General features: G+C 40.8%; 1 protein-coding gene across 1 annotated transcript in view; it reads right to left on the bottom strand.

Moving 5' to 3' along the window:
* Positions 1 to 20,576, bottom strand: part of LOC119898035 (proprotein convertase subtilisin/kexin type 4-like) — a 184,962-nt gene that overhangs the window by 56,116 nt on the left and 108,270 nt on the right. Inside the window, exons 9-13 of the mRNA XM_038712145.1 lie at positions 19,907 to 19,995; positions 16,005 to 16,177; positions 15,166 to 15,387; positions 14,370 to 14,473; positions 415 to 528 (exon numbers count right to left, since the gene is read on the bottom strand). Coding sequence (XP_038568073.1) covers positions 415 to 528; positions 14,370 to 14,473; positions 15,166 to 15,387; positions 16,005 to 16,177; positions 19,907 to 19,995 — 702 coding nt within the window. The remainder of the gene's footprint in view (positions 1 to 414; positions 529 to 14,369; positions 14,474 to 15,165; positions 15,388 to 16,004; positions 16,178 to 19,906; positions 19,996 to 20,576) is intronic.

A 20,576-nucleotide genomic window follows, 5' to 3' on the forward strand; every position in this document is an offset into this window, starting at 1 on the left:
CTCCTAGCACAGGCGCATTATATATACGTATTCACTCTACAGACATGAGGGTGATGTAATTTTCTCAAGTAACTCTTGGAAAGAGAGCAAATAAGCATATTTCCCAAAATGTTGAACTGTTGCTTTAAAGAGACGCAACCAAACATAGCCATACATACTGCACATGTTGCTTAGACAGCCATAGCAACAAGTAATCAAGGGTTTCAGCTGAGCATAATAGCTCACTTTGCTTTTAAAGAAAGGAACAATTGATATGTAAATTGTGTGATTAATACACCAATCACTTTACATGTAAGCCTCACTTAAAAAGGTGGGCAGAACGTTGGCAGAACACTCGGTTTAAATGTAACCCCAGTGATGATACCACATTTGTGTTCAAAACCATTGAATGTTTGCGTGGATGTATCACAATACCTATGGTGAACATGGTGTCCTGCTGCGTTGATGTTCCACCCAGGCTCTTCAGGGTCAGGGATCTTTGCTGTCTCGGCAATCAGATGCTGAAGATCCCTCCACGTCAGGTTAGGACTGGGGCGAGAGACATGAAACAGAATACCATCAAACGCATCCTTCACTCGGCCCGTGTTCTGCAGTCACTGAAACCACAGAGGAAACACTTCAACTCTGCGTGGTACTCTGAAAAGAAACCTGCAGGGAGTTCAACGTGTGCTCTAGTCTTGTGTAGAAAGAGGCTGGAGGACTGTTTTATAGGCCTTACAGCACATGCACACATGAAATGTTTATACCGTATTAATGCTATGGTTTATTGATACATAAACCGCTGCGATGAGACAGGTCCCCTAGAAATAAAAGCAGCTGTTTAAGTCAAGCTTATGGTTTTAATAATGGTGTCAGTAAAAAACTGAGAATCCAACAAAGAATATTTGAGACTTCAACAAAAGAGCCTAGAGAGTTGAATGTAGAAAAAGTCGTCTTTTTAATCCTAGGCAGGGGAATTCTAATAGAGCGGACTCAAGTGTCATGTCAAGCAATATACTAATGGAATCCAATTAAGACCTTTAAACTGCGCCGAGAGCTGGAGGATATTAGCTCCGTTTTCTATAACAAAAGACCAAAGGGTCGTCAACGAGGGCTTTTTCAGGATATAAAAAGCATAAAGGAAATTGGGTTTTTCTGCTTTATCCACTCATTATTGTTCCCTAAGAAAATGAGTTGAATGGAGTATAAGAAAACCGCTTGGCCACCCATTCTGAATAGCCTTTTCTCTTTCTGAGAAGAAATGCCTCTACTGTTTGCTTAACATCTGTACACGGACAGTCGTTTCTCCAGTACAGGAGAACAGAACAAGGTAATTAAAGGTGTCCAACACAGTTAGACTTCCCATCATCAGGAAATATCAGGCACAGATAAGTGCAATACATCATGTATGTCTACTCAGCAACGTTAAGGTAAATCTTCACAGCTTAACAGTGCGGCAAATGTCTGCATGAAGATGTGAAGAAAAGCCCTCGGAAAAAAACCACAAGTAGCCTCTTCATTATGGTGCCGTTGCGCGTTAGACACCTCAGGAAATATCAGGCGCAGATATAAACAGATGTATTCCATTCACGTATTGGTAAAAACGAAGCAGAACAAAAGCGAGGAGAGAAGCTTTCATTAGCAGCATAAAACAAAACCCCGGCAAGCAGGGAGAGCAGGCAGCTAAAACAACACGATAGGAATAATACCACTAACACTAATAATAGACGAATAGAATGAAACAAAACACAACGCACAAACAATTATTTTAAGCTTTGATTTCAAAGGGATTGGAGTGTGTGTGTGTAGGGGGGGAATAGGCTTTGTACTTTTGAACTGTTGCTGCTCACTGCATGCGTCTGTGTGTATGAGTGTGCTTTCTGTATTATATATTAGCAGCAGCAGTGTGATTCTGTTGTGTGCACTCCCCCACCTCCATCATCAGCACCACCACCACCACCACCATCACCCCTCTGGTGGAATCAGAGAAACCCCCGCGGCCCCGGCTGGTTTGCATAAAGCAAACAAAATTAAATTTGCTTTGCTAAATCAAAGCATGTATGGTATTCCAAGCCGCTCTCTCTGGGACAAATTACTTCAAACGGCCTCCTTTGTATCATAACAGAATTAAAAAAAAGAATCAGCCCAATCAGCAGCTCTCCAAAACCCTCAGCTCGGGAATTAATTATTGAACCGAGGGCTTTTCTCCCTCCTAGCGGTCTGCGACACAGATCTATTTATTTTGGAAAAGTCGTTTTGCTCTTAAAAACACACTGTTGGCTGGGAACCCACTTTACTGCTATCTCTCTCCCTCAATGTTTTCATTCCTCTTTGCTGCGCAGCCCCTGAAGGGACATGTGAATAGGTTTAGGCCACAAAATTAATCTGAAAACCCCACGACCAGCATCTACCATAGCGCTGGTTAAACAGAAGTGTTGCTTATGGTGTAATGGACTTAAGATGAACTGAGCTGTTAACTTGTGAGGTTTCACATAGCGTTTTTTTTTTCTCTGCACTAACTCTTTGCATCAACGAAAGAACATGTGTTTTCTCCTCCTGTTGGTTTTGGTTTGGCGGCGAGAAAGAACAAAACTGGAATTTGGTTTGGAGCTCAAGACAAAGAATATGAGCTAAAGCGAAGGATCCTTTAAGTTGATTTGTAGTGTTGGTTGTTTTTTCTTTAGTATTTAGTTATACTTCTAATTGACATGCTACATGTGATTATTTTTAATGTAAATCTTTTACAGTATTTAGAGAATACAAATTCTCTGTTACCAAACCTTGCTGAATATCAACTGTTGTCCTTGCAGTAACCTTTAGACCAAAAGAAAAAAAAAATCTTGCATAACCTGCAGCATGGAACTTCTGTGTCCACCTTCTGAGAGTGAGAGAAATACACAACACTGCCGACGCGCTGACGACATAAAGGCGCTGCCATACTGAGTTGCTGCTGTCGCAACGGTTGTCCCCTCTTCAGCTCTGACAAACCAATTGTTGTTGGCATATATACGCCATGTTGCCACAGACACCGAATTTAGAAACTCAGCAAAATACAGAGATATTTTCCTGGCAGTGATAGGATTAATCAGCATTAGGGGTGCAACAACTAATCGACGTAGTCGACAAAAATCGATTATTAAATTCGTTGCCAACAAATTTAACAATTCGTTTTGTTTATGACTTCATCAACAGAGTAAAGTGATGTGAACAGTAACGTTAAAGTTACTAAAACAACATCAGAGCTGCAGTAACACATTCAAGACCTAAAACCTCCAGACTGTGACAGCATTTCACTCTTAACTCAGCCAGAAAGGTCGTGAACTGCAGCAAAGCTGAGCTCTCCTGGAAACACCAGAGCATCTGAAGAGGAGGCGTGTAACGTTGTGTCTCTGTGGATGATGAAGACTCGTCTTGGTAAGCTAGTTAGCGAGCTAGCTTCACGTTAAAGCCGTGTTACTTCACGTTATGAGCTGAGACATTTTCTATACAGTTGGTCAATTTGATTGATTGTTACAGTAATGGTACTGTGAGTAGCACATAATTATGATACACAACGGCCGCGTTCACCTTCCAGATGTGCCCTTACTTTACAATCATAAACGATGCATCGCTCATGGCAACGTTCCCAGCTGGAGAACGTGTTGCAGCCGAGTGCGCAAGATTTGACAACATCAGACAATTTCATTCTTTCTAAAGAAGAGAAAACACTTCTCCTGTCTGTGCGTGAGGCGGCAGCTAATCCGCCCCAAACTCCCTTAAAAAAATCACGGAGTTGTGTGAGTTGTTGAGTTAGGGGAAACTATATTTGTTTATATCTTTATTATTGATCCCCACATTTATTAAAAGTTCATTTTTGAAAGCAGTATTTATTTTATTGTCTTGACTGTTAATTAGCACATGCCTAAAACAACCTCAGTTTTAATTTAAAGGCTAATAGCTAAATGACAGGCATTGTGATTTGCGATTCATAGCCAAAATAGTCGATTATTCGTTTCAATAATCGATAGATTAATCGACTATTGTTAGTTGCAGCCCTAATCTGCATTGTGTGAACTCATTTGGCAAGGCCAAACGGAAATTCATTTCTATATAAAAGTCCCGCATTTAAAGCAGAAATAGATCAGGTAACAGCAAGATAACGGATGGCTAAAGTGATGAAATTAGATACAACTGGCAGAGTAAACCCATGGACTGTTTATAAAAAGGTGCAACCCCACAAAGCCAATCAGCTATTGTCACTAGGACAGTATGCAGAGCATCTCCAACAATGTAGATGTGCCATTTTTAGGGTTTCACTAAACCCCTCTGTACAAAAAGGACATAACATACTATAACCATTACTAAACGGTCCAGATTTCAGCTTTAAACTCTGGTCACACCAGAAAAATGGCACCGCAAAGTGTTGTGGCAAAAAGGTGGGGTAGAAAGCATAGTGACTAATTGCAGAGCTAGCTGGCAAAGTGCTGTACTGTAGCTGACGAGCTAACCAGCAAAATGCTAGCTGGCTGGGAACATGCTATTGCTAGCTAGCTACATTAGCTTTCCAATCTCCAAGCTCACGATCTAGCTTGGCTGCTCAACAGACACTACATTAAGTTAACAGAGTTTATTGTTATGTAGTATCACTGATGGGAAACCATGCCGCTTTTGTGGAGCAACTACTCCAGCAGAGTAGGGTTATACAAGTGCAACACAGCTAATACCATGGAGTCTTCTATTTTGGGCTTTTCAATAGGCCTTTTTTGGAAGACATTTTACCATGTCACAGTAGGAAAAGGATGTGTGCTGAATCCCACTGAGCTGCTTCAGTTTCAGCGTCCTGGTACGGTGCATGTTGGCTCATTGTCACATTGCCATAACTTACTGGGGCAGCCTACTTGATTAGAACACAGCCACTTTTAAAGTGATTAGTAACAAATATGCTTTTTCTACTATGATTATAAGTCACCATGTCTGTTTTGAAAACTGCCTGGTACGCAGCTCCGCAATTGACTGATCACACTGATTGACTCGTAAATGTTGCTGTTTTAAATGCTAGTCTGACCAAACATACATATAAACTGAGACATATCTTAAAAAAATACTACACTGATCCCTCCTGTGGTCATCAGGTGACTCACAATTAGCAAAAGCAATGCAACACTGACATATGACAAACAAGTTGCATTTTGACAAAACCCAGCGACAGCATCATGTTTACTGTCATGGATTATCTCACTCTGTGAAAGCTGTATTCACCACTGGAAAATTATATTTGCAGCCACTAGCTTCTTGGAAAGGACGAACAGCAACAAGAGGGATAGAACTGGGAACTGACATCACTGTTACAAAGACGATAAAATTGAAGCATGTTGTCAATGAACATGACTGGGCTGCAGCTCACAGGAGCTTGGGGCAGAGTGCAACAATATATGAGCCTCCTCCAGAACCTTACAGCCTTCATCCCCTCGCCAAGGCTCACAAAGCAGCACAGCAGCCGTCACAGTGAGCACACAACTGTTTACAAATCCCCAGTTAATAGGATCAGGCCTCATTGACTGGGCCGCTCCGATGTGTCTGATGTAATCTATTAGCTGTATGATAGTCAGTGTCTCAGTCCAATCGATAACCCTGGGCCTCCATATTGCTCCACTGTGGACTGTTACTTCTCTTTAGTGCTGCTTAGAATGCAGACTTAGTGACTATAAAGTGTGTGTGTACGTGTGTATGTGTGTGTGTGTGTGTGTGCAGGGGTTTGTGTCCATCTACTTGTCTTTGTGTGTCACATCACGCGCTTGTGTGACTTTCTGAGTGTGTGTGTTTCAATGTGATTACAGTAGCTGTATTCCTGCATAGGAAACATGTGTGCACAATATTGTATTATGTACTGTAGTTTGTTTATGTGCAATGTTAAATCATAAAACATACATACTATCGCTGATGCTTAGGCGAATGCTAATTCTTTAACACTTGCATGAATGCACGTGGGGATTGCGTGTGTATGTGTGTTGTGTAATTATGTTGACATTTGTAATATGCGTGCACCTATACACGGGTGTATTACTGCATATGTGAGTATTAATGTGGCTTTACAGTAGATGACATGTATGGAAGTGCATGTTCGTGCATCTGTGTGTGCGCGCTGTGTTTGTGTGTGTCGGAGTGTGTCTATGGCTGCTGTAACTGGGTTTCCAATTAAGTTGAACCACAGGCCGGATCAATGCTAGTCCTCTGTGTGCAGGAATGAGCAGCCCTGGGCCCTCAGAGCATGCCCACGAATAATTTATCACTCACACTGGGCCCAAGCAAAGAGGAGAAGGAGGAGGAGGAGGAGGAGAAGCAAGGGGGAGGAGTAGACAGGGAGCGCAAGGACAAAGTGTCCAGCCCAGGGGAGAGAAAGATGGGCAATCGAGGGGACAGAAAGATGGAGGGGTGAAGAAAGAGAGAGAGAGATCAGGACTCAGAGGAAAACACTGTCAGCTCCCGATCATTTAGAAGCATCACACTCAACATTTGGTTTTTGGTAAACAACCATCGAAAATGAAATTCTGCAGGGAGCACAAGCCAGATAATTATTTATATAATATTTTCAACACAATGTACTATATGTTTGCTAGCGCGGTAAGTAGTAAAAAAGATGAAAATATCTAACATAGCAGCAGTTTCCAGTAATTGCCTTTTGCAAATCAGACATCATCCATACAATGTCATCTACCTCTAGTTTTATGTAAGCTTCTTTTGATTTGAGCACATATTTATTGCACTTTGCATAAATACTTTTTTAAAACTGATTATAATGTGACATTTGCATTGGATATCACATCATTTGTTACAATTCTTATCCATTGTAACAGAGTTTCACAGGAGCATTAAAAGTATTATTATTAGTAATATAAGTAGTACTATTCATACACAATGTCACTACACAAGCCAACAAAATCACTTCTAGACATTTTAACGCGGAAATGTTACATATTATACCTTTAACAGAAACTAATGGTAAATATCAGTCGAGCTTGTTAGGCAGTAGGATATAATGTGTTGGTACAAGACAAGCAGCAGTTTAAACCCCACTGTCTCATCCCAGGCAGCGCATCTTCTGCTTGGACACTTCGCATTTAGATCTTCTGCCGAGCCGCACCACAGCTTTAGTTGAAAGGCAGAGAAACTAAAACACATGTGGTGGTATAGATTTACAGGGAAGTACAGAAACACCCACATATAGAAATGAACAAACACAGAAGAAGCAAAAGCACACACACACACACATATTCACACAAGAGGGCCAATCACCCGCTGTTTCACTGCACAAAAATACAAAAATGTACATGCACACCCATACAGAAAAACATGCCAACACTCATAGTGACACACAAAACAGCAACTGCAGCACTCAGAACTACACAAACGAAATGCATAGTATCCCCACCCTGCCGCGTGTCAGAGTCCAATGTTCTCTCTGTCTCTGTCCCTAGTTTGTCTCTATTAATCACACAGTAGCGAGGCGTGGACTGGTAAGACGCTCCACATCGCTCTGTAATCTTCTCTTAATGTGCTGCACTCTAAGCCTAAGTGAACCCATTTGGAGTGACTGTGAGCAGACTGAGATTCCTCCCATGTTATCTGAACAAGTGTTACTAATGGGTTTATCAATTAGGCCAAGTCCAATAACTGCATGCCTACAATCTCCTTTAAATACACTCCACCGGCGTAGCCCTGATTTCTGTGGTTAATGAGTACACGTGTACCCGTGTGTGTGTGTGTCTGTGTGTTTGTATGATTGTGAGACCACAGACAGGTTGCCACTGTATGCCTGTATTTATGTGTGTGTATATTCATTTCTCTGGTTCAGCACCATGTGCTTATACCACACAGATTAATGAGTTCTTGCGAGAGCTTGATAAGCATGTAGATGTCCATTTGAGCATATATTGTCAAGATATTGTTTTTCCCTTCCTAGTGTTTCTGTCTGTCCCCTGTCTGTGTATGTGTGTGGGGGGGCGTGGCGCTTCTTTCTCAAGGCAAACCAATCAACACCCGTGGCTGTTCTACACACCTGAGAGTCAACTCCTGCAGTTCATAAACCCCAAGCTCTGCACATCAGTCTTCCCCAGATCTTCCGTTCACTTTAGCGGTACTCGCGCCACAGCCAATTTTGAGAGAAGACTAGCTTTGTGATTTTGCTGCATGTTTTATTACTGAAACTCTGGTTTGCTTGTGCTTCAGGTTGTTGGTCCCGGAGAAGGAGAGCTTCATTTTTGTCTGCATTGTTTGGTTTTTGCCATGTCTCCATCTGCCTGCCCAGCTCACAGAGTTTCCCCATCTGGAGATCAACCTTGCACATATTAGTTTCCGTTCTGGCATACAACTTGACTTTGAGGAGATGCATACTGTTTTAAAGTAATGTGTTGAATTAGCTCATTGTTTCCGAGCCTGGATTAAAGCTGGTCTAAATTTGTAACATTTTAAACATTTTTTATATTTCCTTAGATGATTGGTTTGAATCTTTCAATGAGGTACAGAGGCTGGATTAGCTACTGTAAAAAGACATTCTCGAGTGTTTCACAGGTATGTTAATATCAGTATATCAGTATGATCCACATTTAAGTCATATAGCCAAGCTCTGTATGTTTTTGTGAGAGAGCATGCATGCCAGTGACCTTCAGTGCACTTCAAACAAAAAACATTAGCGCAGTTAATGCCCTCACTGAGGATACGTGTGTGTGTATGTGTGTGTGTGTGCACGCACGTCTGGCTGAGTGTTTGAGTTAAGGCCAATTAGAGCGAGTGGATTCACTTTTCCATGTACTCTCCCACTGAGATCAGTGGCTGATTACTCCTTAACTCCCCACAGAGAACGTTATATACACCATTTCTCTTATTCATTCAGTGGACACAGGGAGAAAGAAAGAAGGCAAGTGAATGAATTATTAGAGAAATGATGACACTCTACATGACTTTTATACTCTTTACATCTCCAAACAGAAATTGTCATGTATGGTAGATATTCAATATATAACGTAATAATAAGAATTAGGCTACTTTTATTTGTATTGGTTTGGCAGTTTTGTGTACAAAATAAAATCTCCCTCACCTTTCGCAGGAGACATCCTCACTGATATTAACATACCTGCTTGAAATGTTAACCAATGCTGTATAAAGTTAATCTGTCACATTTCCTATACTTTTAGAATTGAGAGGTCATACATTACAATATAACCATTTAACTATCTGAATTGACAAAGATGAGTCCTGATGTCTCCTGTCACTAAATGGCTCAATTGCCCAATGGGCTAAAAGAGGAGATTATTTATACATTTTTTCTGCTGTCGTGTGATTGAATGAAACAACTTGCCCAAAATAGTTCACCTGATCAGAGCACAGGGTGACTAGGGTTAGGGAGGAAACAATCCATCTTTCCAGACAGCCCAAATACATCTAGTGGAAGCAGCCAAGGATGGGCATAAAAATGGACATCTGCACATGTAAAAATCCCGAAACATGATGGAATCAGAGTAAAACCACATACTCAGCTCCATCCGAGCAAATGGATAGACTGGATGAATGAATGGATGAAAGAATCAGAAATAAAGTGACAGAGAGGCTGACACGGTGATAAAGTGAACAAACAAACAGCCAGAGACAGAACGACAAACAGAACGAGCAAAGAATTGATTTACCCTGTTGGACAGGCGTCAAGACGGATGGACGGAGACAGATGGAGACAGGCCAGCACAGTGTCAGAGAGACAGATTGACAGTGGCACCTTGACACTGTTAGGGCAGCAAAACACTGAGGGATATTCTAATAACAGACACTATAGACACTTTATGCCCATTTAGGCTCCCTGCCATTTTGTATCAGCACTGTTTGTTGCAATATCAACTATTCCCAAGAAGATTCTTTTCAATCTGGGCAATTTCATAAACATTTAGTAAGTGCATCTTATCACAGTGTGATAAAATGCTTTGGAGCCATAGTCACAGTGTTTGCATTTCTCCAATCTGCTCACTATTTTGATAAATTAAAGATAAAGCAAAAGATTGCAAGAAAACATTTCTCATTAGAGACAGAGAAGATGCAATTCTGGAGTTGCATGAAGAGAAAATAGAGGTGAAGATAACAAAGTGAGTGACAGCCGGATTAAATGTGTAATCTAATAACCCCATTTGTAAAAATAAACAGATTATATGTATCAATAGGGCTGCAGGTACGTGCAAAAACAGCAAGTCTACAGACGACACTGTGAAATGGCATGTGTTTCAGTAGTCTAGGGCTATATCCACACTCAGGGGTGGAAATTAACTTTTTGGCTCACCTGCCAATGGGACTGGTAGATGAAAAAATCCACCGGCCAAACATATTTTTTACCGGCCAAAATAAAAACTTGCCTTTTCATGTCACGTAAACATTTGTTTCAGTACTTTTAACGGAGATAATAAGGTATTCTGTCTAATACAAACCTAAAGACGACACCAGGTTGAAATTTGAAGCAAAATAAATGTATTGCTATAAAATGTACTTAAGACATAACAGTAAATTGTTTTATAAACTTACAAGATGCTTATTAATCATTCAACTTAAATCTCATCACTGCTCACTCTTAATCATGCTTTATCATTCAACTTAGACCTCCTCATTAATTAATTTTATTTTATGCTGTGCTTCAGCCTAACGCCCACCACTTTCCATATGTACGCCAATCAGACACAAGTAACCTGAAATGAACATAAACAACAACCATTGCACACCCCTAATCCTTGTGGGGACAAATTTACGACAAAAAACAACGCTGTTAGGTACCGTCAAAAAGCTATTATATGGCGATATTGTACCAAATAGTTTACCCGCCAAACGTAAAATCTACCCGCATTTGGCGCTTGCCGGGTGTTAATTTCCACCCTGTCCACACTACTACATTTTTGTTTTAAAACGCAGATCTTTTTCTATGTTTGCACCTGCTGTCCAGACACGAATCCAAACACCTAAAACTGATTTGAAGATTTGAAAATGTTGCCGACCTCGTTTTCATTTTAAAACTCTGTGGATGCGTATTAGTGCGGACAGGGGAAAACGAAGGACTTTAAAAACAATGACGCAGACACTCATGATTGGCTTCCTGATTGGGTCAACACGTTGCTACTGACAGTCTTTTAGTTTTGGTATTTTTAATCAAATATTTTGTAGGCTACTGTGCAAATAACACTTAGACGCTTGTACTGTGCATATCGCTGTATTTGCTTTGCGACGACTCCGAGTCTGTTCTCTACCACCACAGTTGGTTTGTACTCCCATGTTACTTTCAGTAACAGTTCTACCTCATTGACGGTCCTCACAAAGAAATCTCTGGTGTGGTTATTCGCCACTATTCTTGATTTGTCTATAGCAGTAATTTCTTCTTTCTCTGAATCTTCTGCAACTGCGGAGCAGACAATCTGCTTCCTGCTTACACTGGCAAGCATATGCAAACTGTACATTTATGGCCCCTGGATGTACGTTTTCAGACGTTTTAATATAGACAGAGATCAATTCTGATATGTAGCTAAAACACTGGAGTCGACGGAGATTGTTTTCGTTTTAAAACAAAAACGTAGAAGTGTGAATGTAGCCTAGTAGTGGGTTGGATCAATGCTGTACACCAGGGGTCGGCAAATAAGTCTGACATCAGGCCAAACGTTTTTCAAGCCGTTACATGAACATTATTTCAGTAAAATTATTTCAAACCCTTGGACAGGGGCTACTCATGTGCACGTGTAGCTCAGTCGGGACTCCCATTGGAGGAGTTGTATGATCGATCCCAATGTCCGGTGGACTTTTTTTTCACCCTTGTTAAACAAATTGAATAGCCCATAAGGACACTTTTGCACATACTCGTAATAAAGCATGTGCTGCAGTGTGTGTGCGTCCCGGTGTTTGATCCGCATTCATAAACCTGTGAACACTAATTTTCATTTCCCTGAGGAAATTCAGGGGAATCCAATCACACGTTTACGGACAGCTTTTACAGAGGTGTGTCAAGTAAGCCAGAGACTCTTTCGAATGTCCTTCAGAATTTTTCAAAGTAAAAGGTCTTAATAAATGAAGCATTGCTTAAAAAAAAATTCTTGTGCTTTTATTTTGGAGTCACAATCACTTAAGAGGCCTTAAGTGCCGACCACTGCTGTACACCATTCTACATTTGGCTAATATTACACTTTCATTATTATTATTAGAGTCTTAAGTCAAAGAAGCTTTCAGCTAAATGTCAGAAAGCAAATGATGGAAATGTTAACATGCTGATGTTTAGTGATTGTAATGTTAGCCATGTCCACCATCTTAGTTTAGCATGCAAATATTTGCTAATTAACTGTAAACATAAAGTACAGCTGGGTGGGGAAAAAAGGTACAATTCTGGAAACATATCTTTGTCATGAAAATAAAAAGATATTCATTAAATGTACCCTCATGTTTGTCTATTCAAATGCTTTGGTGCTTGTGGAGTCTATATAAGAGGCAGGTTGTTTCTGATGAATAGGGTTCAGAAAAAAAAAGGTTTGCATGTGTGAGAGAGAGTACGGCAGAATATATGAGTGAGTGTGATTGTGTGAAATGTGGGGAGAAAAAGAGACCCAGAATGAGCAAGTGTGAGAAACACAGAAAGAGAGAGAGAGAGAGACCCAGAAAGATATAGAGACAGAGAGAGAGAACCGAGCTCCATGAAGACGTGAGCAGAATTCTGCCTATCTGAGCGAGAGAGGTGATATATAGTTTAGTCAGTAGCAGCGGGTCACGACAAAGCCTTTAACAGTAATGTCCTGGGAGTTGCCTCGCCCAGGGGACCCGCGCTCCATTTTACAGCCAAGCGACTGAGACTGAGACGCCGTGGCATGACAGCTGGAGCAGTAAAGCTGGCCTCTAGTACCATCCATAACATGAAGGAGGTGTAGACGCTGCTGATACCGCCACAAAACACCAGGCCCGAGGCCACACCGACAGCTGGCGTGTTAGGAGGGATGAAGAAAAAGGGGATTTGGGAAATGGTAGGAAGTGGCAGACAAGACAAAGGAGAAGAAGAAAGAGCGAGGAGATATATTTGCAGATTCAGACAGACACAGAGAGAATGGGCAGGAGCGAAAGATGATCTACATCAAAGGAGGGAACAAAACAACAAAGAGGGAGAAGGGTAAATGGGGAGGAGAGACGAGGTCCAGCTTCAGGGTGCAAGGTCTCTTTTAATGAATGAAGTGATGATAACTGAGCAATTGTTTAAGCCATTTATAAGCCTGTGTTCAAAACACAGGCTTATAAATGGCTTAAACACTTTGTCTTTTTAGATTTGGACCATCAGTCGGACTAAACAATGTATGCGAAGACATCACCTTTGGCCCTGGGAAACTGATTTTTCATTTTATGTTTCCTGACATTTTATACATGAAACACTTATTGAGAACTGCAAAAATAAATTTTAGATTAACTGAAAAGGAAAGTCAAGCGGTCTGATTACTTTACAGCAGAAAGGACCACTGCTTTACTACATAAAGCAGGAGGAGGGCGCTGTGCTATCAAGACAGTTTTGATTCAGATTTTCTGGCAACTGCACTAATCCAGGGAAGAAAAAGGCTAATGAAACAAGACCAAAATCTTGAACAAAATGAAATTCTGACCCGAAGAAAAAGTCAGGGAATTTCGTTCATCAAGTTCATATTGAGATTTTTCACTGGACAAATGAAAACTTTGACCTGCTGGTGGCGCTAGCTGAAAAGTCAGGGGACCACCAAAGTCAGTAGGATTCATCTTCTGAGCACCATGAATGTACCAAATTTGACAGCAATCCAATAGATTTTTTTCTTTTTAGGTATTTCAATCTTGTTAAGTATTGGAAATGACTGACTGGCAGACCAACATTCCCATCCCTTGAGCCACTATTCATGCTATAACCATTATCATTATCATTAGTTGGAGCCGTAGTCAGTGCATTTTAAGTTGTGTGCTACCTAGTTAGATTTGTATTGATTTCAGGCAGAAAGCAAAACATCTTTACAGCACGAAACAGGTGGACGGTACTGTGTGTGCGTATGCTTCTAGAACAAATGTAGCTGAAGATTTCAGATGTTTTGGCAACAACGCATACTGAAGGCAGGTATGGACTGATGGGAAAAATATGTCCAACAAAGCTTTCTTCTTCAGAGAAGACAAGGTGTTAAGGAGTGACATGGGTGCAAATACCTTTCTTAAATATGAGAAAAATTAACGCTGACAATACCACGCCAAGAAATCAAAGTAAACACAGCCTGGGGATTGAAAGCCCTCAGACAGTAAGTATACATTGCTGAAGTGTCCTTGAGCAACTCACTGAGTAAAATCAACAAGGTATCGTATTTATTGTTGTGGTATTACTGGTGTGCAGCATGACTGGGACAATAGACACTCACTTTAATTCTAAGACAAGAGCCAGAATCCCCGCAGCAATCGGAGCAGCACTGGATGTTCCTGGAAAGTGTGTGACACAGCCATCAGCAATGTTGGTCACAGTGACCTGCAGAGATAACAAACCAAATACGTTACAAGACAGAACTATGTCGACGTCATATCAGTACAAAGAGTAAAGAGATGGGTACGTGTGAGCTGTTCTATCCAACTGCTGCTCTTGGCGGATTTCTGTGGGAGGTTTTTGGAAAAGAATGCGGCTTTTTGCAGCAAATCAGGCCAGTAGAGTTCTCACACTGTAGCAGCTACTATATAGAGTTTTTTGTTACCGCAGTTTTACAGTGATGATAATTAAAAAACAACAACTTGTGCCTAGTCTGACCGCCTCCTAACATGAGGTAGAAGAGGGCGGGAATCCCAACGGACAAAGGTGATATCACACTGATAAAATTTGCCTTTGTGTTTCTATAGCCCCGGAGTTGGCACAGTGTCTCTTCCCGGCTTTTCATTGCTACCTCCGCCATCAACACCTCGGCTTCTTCCTCTCCCTTTCTCAGCCACTACAGCCAATTAACACTCGTTTGCTTCTCTGTGTCTGCGTGTGCCCAGCAGTCACCTAGGTCATTTGGCAGGCCTCTATAAATATCACACCGGTGGCTGCTCTTTAACAGGCTTCTCACAGCTTACAGGAGCCAAAGAGCAGGACTGCTGGCACACACACACACACACACACACACACACATATATACGACCTCATTAATGATAAACACTGTTGTTAGATGTGTTAGATGGTATACGCACAGTAACCAGAGGTAGTGAGCCTCCCACGCTGGCCCCTGTGAGAGTGACGGCCATCACACCGGGGCACGGCTCCCCGAAGTAGGTGGGCTTCCCTGTTTGAGAGACAGCGCCGATGGCAATGGTGTAGATGGAGTTAACATAACCGTCTGCACCACAGTGGTCACGCTGCATTCCACCATTACCTGCTGCCCACACAAAGATGCTGCCCTTCCCACCTCGGCCCTGACAACACAAACAGAGGGACGTCAAAGTGAAAAAACAAGTGAAAAGTAGATTTCATAAAGAATGTTTTCATCTAGCGGAGCATTTTAAATATCACATAAATAAAAAAAAAAAGAAAAATATATATATATATTAGCTGTGGCACAGGAGGTAGAGCGGATTGGTCGTTAATCAGAAGGTCGGCGGTTCAATCCCCGGCTCCCCCAGGCTGTATGTCGAAGTGTCCCTGGGCAAGATAATGAACCCTGAATTGCCTCTGGCGGCTGTTCCGCCAGTGTGTGAATGCAGATGTAGTGTAAAAGCGCTTTGAGTGGTCAAAAAGACTAGAAAGGCGCTATACAAATACAGAACATTTCTATATATTTACATAGGGGTCAGTTAATGATGGTAATTTATGAAATGATGAAAACTTTTGTGGACAGTCATCGTTGTACCAAGTGAATATGATACACTTCAGTAAAACTGTTTTTATTGTTTTGATATGCTGAAATCTGTTAATTGTTTCCATCTATATAATCCCAACACTTCGTCCTTCCAATGTCAGCTCCACTGACAGTGTGGATGTCTGCTTTACATCCGACAGACAGCAGTGCGAACATGGAGATGAAAAGGCATGCCTTTTGAGTTCCCAGCCGAAGGGCTCGCGCTGTCAGGTTGTGCGGCCCGTCCATCTCGGCCCCGTCGTCCCGCGGGCCCCAGCTGCAGACGTAGATGTCGATGAAGTGGATGTTGAAGGTCAGAGCTGTGGCCTCCATGGCATCAGTGACAGAGCCGTCTAACAAGCGGATACCTGGATGGATCGAAAAGGTCAGAGAGATTAGAGTTTGGCGGGAGGCTTGAGGAAAAACACTTTTCAAAAACTTCGGAAGAGAATTTCACATCCTGGTGCTGCTTAAAAACATATAAAAGATCTGTTTTTTATGTTGTTAAAGTTATTGTGATATTCCATCTACAAAAAGTGAATTTTAGTAACATAGCTTTGACACAATGGCGGAGGTGCAAACACACTCATTGTGAAAACACCGCTGACTCCTGTCTGTTTCTATGTCTGCTTCTTTGTTATATCTCTGTGTTCTGTTGCTGTATAAATTTCATCACTGTCTGTGTCTCTGTCTGCTCTTGCTCTAGTCTCATGTCTCTGCATTTGTGCCATTACTGGTTATTCCAATTGAAATATTAAAGGCTGACTTAAACTAGGTATTTGTTTTGTGACAATGAACATCCATCCAAGTGATGGCAGGAACTTTGCCACTATCAGCTGTAAGTTAAAATTACACAATGATGTTAACTGGGCTAAAAAGACAGCTCTTCAAGCTCTCTGGTCTGGGTGACCGTTATTAACTAGCTATCACATAATCTGGGATCATAATATGGCTTTTGGTTTTATACTGAATTCATTCGCCAAAGGCCCTTTCAAAAACGTTTAATATCTGTCCTTGTAGACTTATTACCTATGCTTGTTTTTTTTTCTGTGTGAGCGGTGTTAGGGATGCTCATTTACCAGTTATCTGCAGTGCAAATCAGTGGTGTTTCAATGTATGTTGAATAAAGTCCATAGTTTAATTAATTTGCTATCTTCTATAAATGTACTCTTCAATGCACAATATAAATTCTGAAAAATAAAAACTATATCAATGATAACAAAAATAACATTTAGTATTCTAAAAACTGTAAAAAACGTGATGAAATATAGTCTATTCTCCATATGCAAAAGCTTAAGCAGTGTAAACATCTAATAAACAAATTTATGGTTAAAGGATCCTTACCGTTTATGATTACATTATTTACAGATAAGCACACGATATATCTAAGTGGCAATACTGTTTACAATATTTGCAATCTGACTGTTGCCAACAGAAACCCAGGTCGCCATGTAATGTTATATTCGGTGGATGACAGAATAACTACAGCGAGAGAAAGCTGAGCCAAGTATTTTCTAAGTTTACCTCCAGGGAGCCTAGAAGGCATCACTCTAACTTAGTATGCTTTCAAAGTTGAGGACGGCAGCCAAAATAACATCCCAATATGCAGTATGCACATAATACATGGGCAGACGAAAGAAGGAGCTGATCCCAAAAGGAACAAAGAGTAGTTAGGTACAGAGTGAAACTGAGTGTAAACTCTATGCTTCTGTATAGCCAGCAATAACAACAAATAATTTGTAAGGGTTAAACTTGATTTAAAGATAAACTTACTGATATTAGCCAATGGCTCTAAACAAGGCATTGACATATTATATCACCTTTTACGTTGCCTATTTACACATACAGCAGACACAGAGCAGCAGTAACATTTATTCACATGGAGCCATGTTTCTGATGAATCCAATATTCACTCTCCTTTTAGCTCTGTTTCAGTCCTGACCATCTCACCTGCACCAGCAGGACCATCAACATTATCAAACACTACTCTCACCCCTCCAATGGACTGCTCAACCCACAACCATCTACAGTAAGAAAAAGGTCTTACAGCTTTCCCCACAGGCTGCTAGTCTACTGAACTCTTTACTCCTCACAGCAGTGAGACTGAACCAAAACAGTAAAGTTGTAGGCTGGAAAAACCAAAACAATGAGCTGAAAGGTCAGAACTGCAGAGTGATAATTATTTGTGAATTTGTTACGAGCAACCCCTTTTCACATACAACTTAGCTTAGCTGCTAACTGTAGATGGCACATATAATTAGCACCACACAGACCCCCCCAGCAAAAATGCATATAAATGAAAAAAAATAAAACTTCATAATATTAAAACCTTACTTTTGCTTTCTTGTTTACAATACATTATCATAACTGCCCCAGTGCATATAAGTAGGCTTGAATAACAATGGTCAGCTCTGCACACTGTGTAAAACTGCCTTGGTCCCCTTTTGCTTTACACCATGTCTGTACTGTCCAGTTCCTTTTTACACTGAACTGAGGAGCCATTTCAGATCAAATGTAAATGTGAATTTCCAGTGAAAGACATTTTCAGAAGAGCTTGTCTGGTGACTGTATTATTACAAAATGTTTATCTCTTCTACGAATTGTCTTTTATAATCTTCTTGCAATGAAATGCATTGCAAATGAAAAAACAACAATCTCTGTGTGACAAACATCATCAGGCCTAATTTGTCTCCTTCCTGTTGATTCATCACATTCACGACATCCGAACTAACAGGACTACATAAATTTAGTTTCAAGTAAATTTATGTAGAAGCACACAGAGAAGTAAAGCTCAGGTAATCCTCGCTGTCAGAAAGTGAGCACAGGTCTCAATTGCACCCAGTAGTTCAACATGCATCTTTCATTTGGGTCTTGCCACTTCATCACATGTGCGCAAGAATCTGTTCATGAGTAAGGTTAAAATAGACTCGGCAAGGTGAAATTAAGACAAACTGTGGAAAGAGATTCCTGTTCTTGCCTCACAAACAGTTAGTTTCCCCTTTTTGTCAATTCTGCAAGAGGTTCTCATCAGCTTCTGACAAATAAGGGTTAAAGATCACAGAGTTCAACCGAGAGATTAATTTCTTCATACGCCACGTTTCATGCAGATGACACCGCTGTATGACATTGGTTTTGAGCCGTTGTGCTGTGGGAAATCGCCTTACTCACACATATCATGTACCACTCATTAACTTGTGGTTTATAGCACTCTTAGTGTATCTTGTAAAAATCTTTGAAAATGGGCTACCTTTTATGTATTTGGTTCATTCATCCCTTGCAAATGTTTACATTTCCGAGGGGATGAATGAACCCAAACGTCTGAAACCAACACTAAAAAAGTCATTACTGAAGCTCCCACTAAAAAATGTGCTGTTAATTAAGGTGAACACGGCAATAGCAGCCAGTCACCCTGTAGTCTGTTGCATTCACACAAACCCGAAGCGACACATAAACACAAAATTCACAAAATGTGCATGTGCATTGCTTTAAATTACATACAAATATTTCTGAACAAATCAAAACTCCATCTTAAAGATTGGCATTTAAATAAAACTCTGTTATGTCACTATCTATCACCGAATGAGGTAACACAATGGTGACTGAGTCCATGGCAGAAAAGGTGAAAGCCCCTGCATTTGCAGCATCACGAACTGAGTGTCGGCATTCCCGGCATAAATGCTGAATTAGGTTACTGCTAATGCAAACCGAAAATTTCCTACTGCTGCAGCTTCACATTAAAAGCATTAAACTGGTGAAACTGCATTTGCTGTTACCACCAGTTTTTTTAGGACTAGTAATCACTGCAGGATGTGGGCCAAAAAATCAGTGCAATGAAATTTGAATGAATGAATGAATTTTGTTCAATTGTACAGGTCTTTGCATAAATGAACGAACGACACACCGTCGCTCACAACCAAATACACCTTTTTACTGTTTTACAGGCATTTCTTGATCAGATTCTAGCTGCTTTATAATGTAATTTTATCATTATGCATTATCGCAATAGTGACAAGGATTAGTGGCCTACTACAAGTGCTTTTGACAAACCATTCTCATAGCCTCCCACTGTCTCGATAAGGCTATATTGTTTTCCTCACCTCCGATCCTGGCATTGAAGGCGATGCCCACACCGCAGTAGGAGTTGTTGGCCTCCATGGCAACTTCCCCTGCACACCGGGTACCGTGACTGAAACAGAGGGGAATAAGATGTTAGCCACACACTGAGAATGAGATGCAGAGATGTGAGTTTTCTTTTTTTGGACATGTTGACTTGAGCACACCCCAAATTAAGCCTGGACAGACAATTACATTCAGTATATCCTGATTTTGAAAATGGTACAGACACGCACCAAGATACTGCTCAAACGGAGGACAGCATTCTGCAGCTGATTGCTTATTCATACACAGCACTTAAAATATTGTAATATTTCCTAGCTTGACCCAATACATGTGTAACTGTTTGTATATGTACTAGATTCTTAAAATATGTTTAACATATTTACCATGACATCATTTTGTGATATTACATTGTGAGTACAATATCCTACAGTGGGCAAATTGACCGTTTGCTAAGCTCTTATTTACTATTGCTAAGCCTGTTAAGCTTTCTGTTCTCTCACGGCACAAGACATGTAGAGCTAGTAAGTCCTTGTAATTTAATAAAGACTTTCATCTTACACTTTCCTCTTTTCATTCTTACATAACAGTATGGTTGCCTAGCTATATTTTTGTTTTAGAGAGGCTAATTTAATTGGTCAGTTCTTTGAC

This window comes from Micropterus salmoides, unplaced genomic scaffold (genome assembly GCF_014851395.1).
Source record: "Micropterus salmoides isolate LMB-PRFRI ecotype aquatic unplaced genomic scaffold, ASM1485139v1 Ms_hic_scaffold_11, whole genome shotgun sequence".
NCBI lineage: Eukaryota > Metazoa > Chordata > Actinopteri > Centrarchiformes > Centrarchidae > Micropterus > Micropterus salmoides.